The following is a 12,951-nucleotide window of genomic DNA, read 5'->3' as shown; positions in this document are numbered from 1 at the left end:
GCTGAGCCGAGATTCACTGTTCCTGAAGTTTCTTCTACTCTCGGTCAACCTACTACAATTGCATTTCATCATATTTAGAGTTCCGGACACAGAGAAAAATATGGTCAACTGGTGCCACATCATTTCAGTAATTCCCACATTAAAACTAGATGTGCCTTGAGTTGGACTTTGCTCACTCGTAATCGGAACGTCGATGGGATCTATTATCAAGTGATAGGAAACGATAAAGGGTGCCTATATGTTGAAGAAAAAAGAATGCGTCAGTGGATCAAGATTGGCCAAACCTCAGAAATCAACCACAAAGGAGAAATTTGTGAAAAAAGGGAGACGTTGTGCATTTGGTTGGATTTCGATGGCGTGATCGATGGAAAACTTCTTCCCATCGTGCGAGCGTAACAACGAACATATACTGTCTCTAACTACAAAAAGTATTTGATGCGTATGGTGCTCTGCGCCCAGAAACGGGAACATTTGTTCCGCTTCACAATATTGCGCGTCCACAAGCGGCTTTGGCCACTCGCCGAAAATCGCAGGCTCTAGGCATCGAAGTACTCGGTCATCCATTATATAGTCCAGACCTCGCCTTAACAGAACTTCATTTATTACGCTTGCTTCAGAATGGTTATCAGGGTAAACTCTTCGAAAGAAGATCGGACCTAAAATCGTATAAGAGCCTTCTTCGTGCAACAAATAACCGAGTTCTACGCGAGAGGCATCAAACAGCTACCGGAACGTTGGCAGGATGTTATGGACCATAATAAACAATATATTACTTGCCGGAATATTTTGAACGTTGAATAACGTTTTGTTGAAAAAATTCCGAAAAATGTAAAAGACTTTCGGAACAACCTAATAATTTTTTTTGAAAATATTGAAGAAGCTTTTTTTATATAAAAATTTCAATTTCAGAAAGCTGGTTTTAGAAAAGTACACAAAGAGATTCCAGTTTTGAAAATAGAACTCTATGGTTAGTCAAGATTTTTTCGAATTCCTTAGAATTTCCTGGAAAAATAAGCTTGAATATAAATATGGATTTACATGACCCCTCAAGAAAAAGTGAGGAGTAAAGCGATGAACCAGTAAAAATAGGTTAGATCGCGCCGAAGACGAACCAGTAAAAGGTTAGATTCAATACATGAAAGCAAGTTCGGTTCTTAGAACATGTTCTTCGTTGATGAAGCTACGTAACAAGGTAAATCGAAAACTTTTTTTAATTGACATTAATGAAACGATCAAATTTCGACAACAAATGGGATATAAAAAAAACGGCGCGATAGCAACTAAACACTGTCCACTGTTCCTTGAAGTGCATATCGTAGCTCCAAAAAAACCCAGAAAAATCTCCTCTCCCTTCTCCTTTAAGGCGGAATTTCATTTCTCGGTGAAGCTATCAACGTTGTTCTTCCCCCACTCTTTCACTCGAATTGGTTTAAACGGGGCTTCCATATTTGCATACGTTTATCATCTCTTCTGAATCCTTTTTCACTTCTCTCTATCGTAAAATAACTTTCTCGACTACTAGCAATCATACTTGCTAAATCTCGGCCCGGCTGGAGAAAAATTATCCCGGCCCGGGTCCCGAATATTTCAAAAATTTTCTGTTAATTTTTGATCCTTTTTTGTCAGAATAATCATTTTAAAACACGAAATTTATCCCGTGATCCTTCTTAAACCTGAAAACAAAAACATTTTGATAAAATGTTCCCAAAAATCCAGCTTTCTCTCAAAAAATGACTTAAAAATGTTTGCCTCAAAAACCCGGGCCAGCCGGGCCGGGCCAGTGAAAATTCCTCCACCGGCCCGCGACATGTATGCTAGCAACAAAAATCCGAAAAAAGAGTTTTGGATTTCTGAAAGTTTTTGAAGTTCTCCATAAAGAAATAATTCCTAGACCCCTATTACAGAAAATCAAATAAAACAGGACCTCAAACTTTGGTTAGAAATGTTCAAAACATATAAAATTGAGTAATATTTAATACATTAAGAAAATTATATTAAATTTGTGTCAAATTCAAAACAGTAAAAGTTGTAATTCGAATTTTTAGTTTGAAGGAATATCTATTGATCAAGTTGGAAAAACGTGCAAAAAAAACGCCTCTTTAAAAGTGTTAACGTCTTCTTTATTCTCCGGATTACACTGGAGGCGTCAGCAGTCACAAGGATTAGAACACGAGTAATTTAGTAATTTCAGAGAAGACAGGAAAATGGGAAAAAAAGAGGAGGAGAAAAGGAAAAGCAGAAGAAGAACACCCTGAATTAGTCTTATTTTTTGTTCACTGATTTTTAGGGGATTCGGATTCATCATTTGTTTTTTCAAATTTTCGAGACAGAAAAATCATAATTCAAAATTCAATAATTACTTACCATTTGAAAGTTTCGGTCTACCGAAATACTCTTCTCTTACAAGATTTTGAGAATACAAAAAAACAAGTGAATGCAAAATTTGAGAGCAAAAAAAAGAGTTTCCAAAAAAGGAAAGTGCTTGAAAGTCGTTAGTTGGCACTTTTAAACTTTTTTTAGACATGATGAGTTTTTAGTTTTTTTAGGTAACTGAACTTTTAACATGTTTTTTCTTTCTGGAGAGGACAAGAAAAAACATAGACAAATGAAGTATTTTCAGATTTTTCCGAAAAAATTCTTTTGAATTGAAAGCATAAAACGGTCTCTGGGCTTGACTTTCTCGGGTCATAGTTTCCTTCAGGATCAATTTTTTTGACCAATTAAAATAGATATGATAGAACTCTGCGAGTTCTAAAAAGTGATACTACTTTGAATATTGTATCTTGTCGATGAACGAAGTTACGAGCCAAAAACCGTCTGAGCTACGCGATCGCAACTTTATGGCTCGTAACTTTGTTCATAGACAAGTTACAGTATTCTAATTGATCTAATTTTGTAGTACTCGTCAATTTCTATTATATATTTTTAAGTTCGTCCAAAAGTATTGATCTCAAAAAAAAGTATGACAGGGTCTGCGAAGGTATCAGATACCGAAAAAACGATAGAACACAGTACGGTTTTTAGAGTGAATGAATATTAATGCTTGAAAATGTAAAAAGTGATGAAATAAAACTTATGAAGCAGTAATTATTTTTCCGGATAATTTATACTAAAAACGTATTTCTTCAAATATCACTTCCTCAATTATTTCCCGGCCTACCAGTCAACGTACTTGCGACCGGGCCCTGGCGATCATTCCCAAACTATAATTTCTTTTAGGATCAATATTTTTAGAAGATACAGGTTTGAAAATAATAACATCTTGTAGTACTGGTCAAGTTGGTCAAAAGATATTGATAATAAATTAAAATATGGCAGGGACTGCGAAGATATCCGATAATCGAAGTACAATTTTTTCGAAGTGAAAAGAGAAGCAGTGCTTGAGAATGTTAAAAGTGACCAAATGAAATTCATGAAGCAATAATTGTTTTTCCGGATAATTTATACTGAAAACGTACTTCTTCAAATATCACTTCCTCAATTATTTTTCCAATAATAGACCACCTACCAGTCAACAAGAGTTAATGACGTTGAAAAATTTCATATGGCTATATAATTCCCTTAATAATTACCCCTAGACACTATAGAAAATTCTAGAACTTTGTGAATTGGTCAAGAAGACGTTACTCATCTTTGATAGTAAGAAACATTATTCCTAAAGCCACGTCACTATTCGAGAACTCTGAACTTCTGGAAGGAAACGGTGAACTATAAATTAAAAATTAATTGAGAAGTGTAGGAGAAACACACGAAAAGCCAGGCGAAAAGAAAGAAAAGAGAAAGTCACGACATAGTGAGTAATAAAAAAAAAGAGAAGCAGCTGAAAAAAAACGACGAGGTTCCAAAGTTGCCTTTCATCTGAATATCCTTCTTCTCCCAAAAAAATTTGAGGATCTTTGAAAAGAGGGTCTACTGGAGAGAAAAAAACGAGGAAATTTTGTTGGAGCAAAGAGATGATTCTATAATTTGAGAGCAGGAAATGATCATATTTCTGATGAGAGGGAGGGAGGACAAATAGGAAGGGAAGTGACTTCTTGTTTTTTTTTGGTGAATATTTTGGAACAGAGATTGATTTATTTTAAGTGAGGAACTGATTTCAGAGAGAGAGAGAGAGAGAGTCATTAGTTGACTTCAGGTGGATTTCCGATTCTAGCGAGATTCCGAAAACTTTGAAAAAACGAATTCAAAGAGAGGTGTTGGAAATTTTACCGACCTAATTTTGATTGAATTATTTAGAAGCAAGGGTCCTAGGTCCATCGGAACATTGGAATTAATATTGACAAACTGAATAATGTTATAATTGTGAAACGGTAAATTTTTTTCTTTTTTTCGGGAGAAGATTATCGGAAAGTGTGGCAAGTTAATGCTATAGAATCTCCCATACATGCAACTTGACTTCAATTATCTCGCTTTCTTTAAGAGATATAAAATATCTGTCAACTGATGAAATGTTGGTGATATTACGACAAACATTCTATCAGTTGACAAAATTTTGATATCTCTCACAGAAATTGAGACAATTGAGCTCAAAGTGCAGGAATGCTGTCTATCAGAGTAAACAGATACCGTAATGGGTCTAAATCACTGAATACCGAAAATCGTGAAACTGAATAATGTGGTAATTGTGAAAAAGTACGGTAATTTCTCTGATAAAATCAAACTGATTTAAATGGAGATTCTAAGCATTGACTTCAAATTGGCACTTTTCGTATAGTGCAAAAATGTAAATTTTCAAAGAACGCTTGATGTATCTGGTTTTATATTTTCAACAAAGATCAAAAAAGTTAGCCGGAGTACTTTGAATTTTGGTGGTCTGCAGGTGTAATTTAGAGAAAAAAAATAGATCCTCAATAAATCATTGAAACAAGCAGCAATATTTTTTTCTTGTTGGAAAGGCTCCTAAAAAGTTTCAACAGTTACTTTTGTGATGTTTTGGTACTTTAGGGACTTTTGACGTACCGAGACGTCAGAATTTTTTACTGATTCAATGAGGTTATTTAATTATTTCAGCACCTAAAAATTAATTCCTGGGTTTCAACAGTGTGTAATATATTTTCTAACATTCTCCAGCTGATTCATGCCCTCTAATAATTTTTACCCAAAGTAAAAGATATCGAAAAGTGATAAACTAACAAAATATTTTTTTTATTTATGATAAAAATTTAATCAGTTGACCGATTATTGATACAGAAAACGAGAAAGTTCAGATGGAAGTTAGGGATCCCTTCTATCAGAGGAGTTAGAGAAACACAGAAATCAACTTATAATTGTTGAAATAATAAAATGAGTCATTGAAACGGAACTTTTTTTTTCAAAAAATCGTAACTCTCAAATGCATTCACTTTTCATTGTCTAGGGCGTATCGAAAAACTTTGTACTTTTTTTTGGCTAACCGGAAATCATTGTTATGTCTGTCTGGGGCTAAAATGTCAATTCATGATGACTGGAAGCAAAAAATCTCATATGAATTGAAAAAAAAACGAAACTCTGATCAGTTGGAAGAAAACGTGTGAAGATGAAAGTTGATGAGAATTCTTGATGAGTCCACACCTACTTTTCCTAAAATATTCTGATAAGTGAAACATTATTTGATAGATCAAGCATCGTGCAAGTAATGGAAACCTGAAACTATAAAAAAATAATTTTTTGAAACCGAAAATATTTTTTTCTTGCAACAAACTTTGGTTGTTGTTTCTTTTACCGGAAACATGGAGAAATTTTTGAATTCCCTCTTCTTTATATAAATATTGGAGTTTGAACTATGAAATTAGAAAAGTCTAGAAAAAAAGTAGAGAATAAACATTAATTTAAAGAAGAATTAGATGAGTCATTGGCTAGCATTCAAAGGAAGGGAGTGTGAAGTTATCGGGGTGGGACAATTTGAGCTCAATTTATCTCAGCTCCCATAGGAGATATCAAAAAATTGTCAACTGATAAAATGTTGCTGATATTATGGTAAGCATTTTATTAGTTGACAAAGTTTAGCTATCTCTTAAACAAAGTAAGATAATTGAGCTCAAAGTCCAAGAATGAGAAGGCGCCACCGTAGCTCAGCTGGTCGTGGCGCTACATCTCTAATAGAGACTCATAAGTTCAACTCCTTGAGTTCTCTATGACGAAATTTTGAGAATATTCTTTTAAGGCTTAATTGTTTTTAAAAATACAGAAAAATTTAAAAACTAAACTTTAAAAATATTTGAAAACCTATCTGAAGCTTTCGGAACCTTCCAAAACCAAAATTCTTCGAAAAATGACGGATTTTCAGGAAATCCACCTATATTATTAGCAATTTCAACGTCCTCGTTTGCGTGTATGGACAGCGGGTGGCAATTTCTTCAGCTGTCACTTTTTCAGTCTGTTTTTTTTTCAGATTTCCACATCACGCGATTAATTCGCAGGAAGTCCCTCTTTTTCAAAAAAAAACAAGTCTAAAAATTTAATTCTGAGAACCAAAATAGTCGTATTAAGAAAAAAACAAACTTTTGAACAATAGTAATAAGCTGAGGAATTGAATGAGCAGAGAAAGCATTCTAAGGAAGCCCTCTGGGTTCGTATCATTTGAAGAATTCGGTGCTAATTCGATTAGTGACACCGCTTTTCATGAATAATTATCATGTTTTTTGTCTCTTTTTTCGCCGTCATGGGCACTTCTTTCTTCTTTTTTTTCAGCTTTTCAGCACCAAGAAGACAAATGAAAGGGGTGGGAAAAAGCTAGAAATGAACAATTAGAAGAAAATCAAGGATCTTTGTTATTTTTTGTCTGGATTCCAGACTCTGGAACGAAAAACGGGGCTAAAAATGAAAGGTTACCTTATCATATCAGCTGAAGGTTTCTTTGGAAGCGCTGAAAATGAGGATTGATTAGGACATATTATGATTTGTAAGAAAAAGTAGTTTAGAAGAGCAGAAAGAAGCCATTTTAGTGTGAATAAGCAACTTGATTGGGTGGGGGATAAGCGGGAAAATTATGCATTTTTTTGCTGTTTCAGTTTTTATGTAAGTCAAAAACAACGATTTGATTGTAATCGCGGAGGTTGATTACGCCGTAAAACAGAAAATCCAAAAATTTCAGGATAGGTTTTTCAGGATCAGTTTCCAGGGGTGTCTATCACATCCTGAAAATTTTATCAACGTTTGAAGTGACCAGTTATTTCAAAATGATCAATTTCAAAGATAAATGGTCAACTTTAGGTGCCTGAAAGAGTACTTATTTCATGTCCGGAGGGTCTGACAAACTTGTGACTTGAAACAATATAGAACATTTTTTGTGGCTCACCGGGAGTGCTGCTCCTATACTTTTAATTATCCCCATTCCTGTGAAAAGTATCAAAATTTTGTCAACTGATAAAATGTTGGTGATATTATGACAACCATTTTATATTTATTTATTTATTTATTTATTTATTTATTTATTTATTTATTTATTTATTTATTTATTTATTTATTTATTTATTTATTTATTTATTTATTTGTTTATTTGTTTATTTATTTATTTATTTATTTATTTATTTATTTATTTATTTATTTATTTATTTATTTATTTATTTATTTATTTATTTATTTATTTATTTATTTATTTATTTATTTATTTATTTATTTATTTATTTATTTATTTATTTATTTATTTATTTATTTATTTATTTATTTATTTATTTATTTATTTATTTATTTATTTATTTATTTATTTCGACAACATTGCGATGTCGCTAATAGAAATCGAGATAAATGAGCTCTAATTGTTTAGGGTGATGTTGTATTAAAACATTCACCGTGGTAGGATCATAATTTCGCATTTTTAAAAAAGTATCGTCTGTTTTTATTCTTGAAAGTACATTTATGAATTTTTTGATGAAGTTTCAAGAAGAATATATGACTCTAAAAGCCTACTCGAACCCAGCAGTGAGCAAAAAGGAACTTTTTGAAATTGAACGCAGAATATCCTCTTCTTACGACATTTGGGTTTCTGAATACACAATTAATGCAACTTTTCGACTTTCCAATATTTTCGAATATTTCGTTTAGGAATTTTCACTTTTAATGAGCCAGGTCTTTTTTCAATAATGATAACCATTTTGAAACTTTCAAAATGAATTTTGTTATTGCATATGCAGCCTACGGAGCAAAAGGATCATGATTTATACTCGATTATGCAAACTATGAAACATTTTTTTTATTCGAAAATTGTCAAACTCAAATATTCGATTTTCTATTATTTCCGACACTCACAGAAAGCGGTACAAGAAAACATTGAATTTGGATTCCTAAAAAAGGTTCTCAAATGAATAAATTTCTGAAAAAAAGTTCTTCTGGTGGCCAACGGATCTGCTACATAATATGTTGGAAGAAAAAAGAAGAGATGAAATGAATGACAAAAGTGTTTTTCTCTCCTGAAACTCACAGTTTCTGGAAAAAAGAGAAAAAAGATGATGATGAAAATATGAAAAAGAATGAAAACAAAAGTTGGTTCTTTTTCTGAGAATTGTCCTTGTTATTTTTTTTTCGGGATTCCAATTTGAGAAATATTCTACAGGATCACAAGATTACTGTCATCGAAAAGACGGCAAAACTTTGGAATAGACTTTATCAGATTGGACGGGATTTTGAGATTGTTCTTGACATTCTTGTGTGAAATTCACTAAATATTTATGAAAAAAGAAAAATCCTAAATGACACTGAAATTTCTACTAGCCAGTGTTTTTTTATTTGAAAGAAGGAATCAGAGGGAAGAATCAGTTATTGCTTTCTCTGGGCCCCAGAGAGGGGAGCACGGAGAAGGGATCCCTGGGTCCTGGGTCCTGGGTCCTGGGTCCTGGGTCCTGGGTCCTGGGTCCTGGGTCCTGGGTCCTGGGTCCTGGGTCCTGGGTCCTGGGTCCTGGGTCCTGGGTCCTGGGTCCTGGGTCCTGGGTCCTGGCCTAGATTTTACTAGGTCAGAAATTCTTGCGAAATTCACTAAATATTGCGAGAAAAAATCGATAGGTCTTCCCCTGCACGACTGTCCTCTTCGCAAATTTTACAAGAATTTGCTGCCGGTTCCTTCAAACTCGGAGAAATTCTTGCGAAATTCACTAAAAAACTCTGGAGAGAATTGATGCAAAAAACAACGAAAAAGAGGTAAAAGAACGGATAAACGGATAAAATAAACGGTTCGGCCCCCAAATTGCCCGCGGTAGGTCCGGGGTATCAGGTTCCAGTAATAAAATAGAAGAATAACAACAAGAAATGTAACAAAATCGGTTTATTATGAACAAGTTAGAAAGAAAAAAACAAATACAAGCTTAGAATTCAAGCAAGCTCACTTGAAATCCTTAAAAAGAGTCTCTCAAAACTACGAGCCAAATCCAAGCTCGCGATCACTCAAAACTAAATTTAAAGCGGAGTGTCGTTGCGTGGTTAGAGGGAACCTTTAGAAGGGGTTGGAGGGTAACTGCCCCAGGCAACTACCTGATTTTTTCTAGGTGGTGACCAATTTTTTTTGCGTCGTGACCTGATTTTTCTAAGTCATGACCTAGATTTTTCGTGTCGTGACCTAGAGCCCAGTTTTCTGTTATTTTCGTCCCAAACAATACATTTTTGATAATGAGAAAATTGAATAGAAATGCACGGAAACCGCGGGAAAAATCCAACAAACAACACTTTCTTTAGGTTACGGTAGTTGTCGTTGTGGAAACTAGGCCACCGGCCACCGGCATTTCTCTTCTACTGTTATTAATGTTTTGCTTAACCAACCCCTTTAATGCTTTAATGTTGTTATTATTATTTTCTCGTAGTCAGTACCCCCCCCCCCACGTACACTGATTACCCAGCTGTCAAACATCAAACTGTCTGATTTTCCGAACTATTTTGTAAAACTTGTTGTTTGAACAGCAGTCTTGTTCATACTTCATGTCATATCACTAGTTCGTACTTCTTTCCATAGTTCAACGATGTCCACAATTTACAAGCTTCCTAACAAATTTAACGAAAATATTCACCTATTTATATCTTCATTTTTTGTTTCAGTTGTTGCTGTTTTCTCTTTTTATCACATCGAAATTCTACCAGAAGTTGTCCAATTCGGTGAGTCTCCATACTCCCAAAAACTTGTAAATTATCCTTTTCAGACTACAACACAATATTCTTAGTATTTCTAGTTTGCTCTCTTCCATTTGTCCTACTGGATCCGCCAATTTGGTACTGTATTTTCATGACCTCTTTTAGTCACTTCCTATGTTTCAAAGGTATTATTCAGAATTCATGAAGGCTTCTACATGGATTTTTACAGAGTTCTACACATTGTCTCTCGTTACCTGTTTCGTGATGGTATGCGGGTTAATAATAAAGTCTGAAGTTATCACAGATTTCGAGGAAAAGGAGGCATTGTGTCATGTTTGAAAATCAATTGAGTTTGTTAAGATTCTAAATTAAAGTTGTAAAACGTTGTTTTCCTTTCAAACAATGTATGATCTGAGGGAAACAAAAAGCTTCGGATATATTTCATTCTGAAAATTCTCGGAATTTCCAGAATTCCGTTGGAGAGCTCTGAAACTATCTTGCTCTCTGAAAAATTCGAATGTGCAGTGCGAAGTTCATTTCAAGCTTGATCAAGAGTAAAAAACCGGGTTAAACATGTAAGAGTGAGAATCATTAGTAGGCCCGAATACAATCAAAGAAGATTAACAACGTGCAAAATGCGAAATACATGCGTTGGGGAGCGAGAGATTTGATAGTTTTCTACTGAGGGACATTGATCTATTATGCATTGTTGATGACGTGGAGTGTCCATTGTTCAATATCTTCCACAGATTTCGACGCTTCGTGCAATTCGCTGTGGAAATTGAGCATCGCGTGGAAACCGTTCTCGTAGTTGATCGTCGTTGTAGGCACACCGGCCGCCTCTAATCGTTGAGCATAAATGAGTCCCTCGTCGCGAAGAACATCAAATTCGCAAGTGAGCACCATCGTCGGCGGCAGGTTAGACAAATCCTTTCTCATCAGTGGGGAGAAATCTGGATTCGTGAGGAAGGGTCTCATCAGGTCTTGTGCTTCGAAGTTTCTTTCGATTTCCCATCGTTCAGAGATACTGTGGTTTCGGTAGTTGCGTGTTGATTCAATGACGATTCGATGAGACATCATCTGAAATTAAATTTTTTTGAAATTTCGATACAATCAATAACCAATACCTCTTCAACTTCTGGCTTCAAATCCTTTGCCACGTGTCCATTTGAAATCACACTCGGAATGAGATACGCCTTCTCGTCCATATCGATTCCAGCGTAGAACATATAGTAGTAAGCTACAGACTCTGGATCCACTAGAGCGTATCCAGAGAGTCGGGAATGAAAGTATCGATAGGAGATCGTCTGCATGTCAGCCATTTGGAGAAGTGGGTAGATCAAAACTTGACCAGCGAGTGCTGGAGAAGCATTATGAGCCGCGCGTCGTTGAGCGATAACCGTAGCCAAGTTTCCACCGGCCGAATCTCCCATGATGACGATTTTCGAAGTGTTGACACCGAATTGGCTGGATGCGTTGTCGAAGAAATAATCGATGGCAGCTTCGCAATCCAAAATTCCACCGGGGAAAATGGTTTCCGGTGAGAGACGATATTCGATAGATATGAACAGTGTCTTCATTTCGTGGGCCATTCGCTCCACCAACGAATCGTACATCTCAACGTTACCCAAAGCGAAACCACCTCCATGAATGAAGATGACAGCTCCGTCAGTGGATGTTCGATTATCGATCGGGCGGTAGACTTTGACTGGTGTTCCGTTCCATTCATGCCATTTAATATCGATTTGTCCTTGTGTGTCAACGAGGAGCCCCAGGGTTTTTGACAAGATATTCAAAGCGCCACGTGTCCAGTAGACCATGTTGCTGGCTTTTGAGAACATTCGGCTCTGAAAATAGATAGATTTCTAGGCGAATTCTCTAGCTAGACTAACCGGATAGTAGTAGGCGACTCGAAGCGCCGGCTCGACGACGTGCATCACAGCGCGATCCCACTTGGTGACGGTGAATCCTTCGGGAAGCGGCTTGTGTAGAGAGTATCCAGTGATTAGAAGAATCATCACGGTGACGCCGATGACGGTGTACTTTAGACGCTTCTTTTGCTCTTTTTCTGCTGTCAGCATCATTTTCGGTGTTTTAGGGGGCGGGTTAGTAGATATTTACAGGAAGCTATTTACAGAAGACAAGAGTGAGGTGGAGACCTGAAAAATGAGTGGAATTTAGAGGGAAAATTGGGAAATAAAGAGAGGAAACGAAGAACGACGATAACTCGAAACAGAAGCATTCGGTAAAAAAGCAAGCAAAAATTTCGATTTCTCGCTTTTTTGAAGAAGATAAAGACATCAATTTTCGTCCGAAAAAACTGAGACTGAAGCACAAAAATGACGAGAAATCGAGTGATGACTAGGAATAAATGAGAATAATATAAATCTGCCGCCGTCCTAAAATGTGCGCAAAATCAGAAGATCAATTTCTACACATTTTTGAAGAAAAACAAGTATGGAATTAGACAAAAATTGCGAAAAATTCTGCGAAAGAAATAGGTGAAAATGCGAAATGTTGTCAAGTGAGGCGCAACTTACGCGAACACCGCCACGACAGAGTGCACACCCATTCGGATTGGCGGGGAACTCGGCCTTTTTCAGAATTTTCTATGCTCCGTCCATGGTTCCAGATTTTTTTTCAATTCTTCAAATAATTTTCCGATGCACGCTCTCCCACAGAACAATTCCGAACTGCAAATTAATTTTTGACCTACAGAAAAAAGTTTGGCGCGATCACAATTGCAGGTCTAAAACCATAATTTCAGAATTTTTTATCTGATTTTGTGGAGTTCCAAGATGATTCAAATGATTCTTAAAAAATTAATTAGTGGTTATAGATTCATGTATGGTCGTTTTCCGGAAGAAAAAAAATGTCAAAAATGGTCATTTTTGACATTGGGTACATCAGAAAAGGGTA

General features: G+C 35.6%; 2 protein-coding genes across 2 annotated transcripts; one reads left to right on the top strand and one right to left on the bottom strand.

The window, feature by feature from the left end:
* Positions 1-6,749: 6,749 nt before the first annotated feature.
* On the bottom strand, positions 6,750-12,116 carry CBG20044 (the record flags this gene model as incomplete). Its single annotated transcript, XM_045235284.1, has 6 exons — positions 6,750-6,772; positions 8,752-8,999; positions 10,750-10,772; positions 10,915-11,112; positions 11,160-11,879; positions 11,925-12,116. 6 exons carry the CDS (start codon positions 12,114-12,116, stop codon positions 6,750-6,752), a joined length of 1,404 nt encoding a protein of 467 aa, XP_045096940.1.
* Positions 8,667-9,089, top strand: CBG20042 (the record flags this gene model as incomplete). The annotated part of the gene is made up of 1 exon (XM_002633912.1): positions 8,667-9,089. One exon carries the CDS (start codon positions 8,667-8,669, stop codon positions 9,087-9,089), a length of 423 nt encoding a protein of 140 aa, XP_002633958.1.
* Positions 12,117-12,951: the final 835 nt, after the last annotated feature.

This window comes from Caenorhabditis briggsae (genome assembly GCF_000004555.2).
Source record: "Caenorhabditis briggsae complete genome, chrIV, whole genome shotgun sequence".
Taxonomy (NCBI): domain Eukaryota; kingdom Metazoa; phylum Nematoda; class Chromadorea; order Rhabditida; family Rhabditidae; genus Caenorhabditis; species Caenorhabditis briggsae.
The sequence above is the reverse complement of the archived record's forward strand: the minus strand, read 5'-3'. Positions and strand labels throughout refer to the sequence as shown.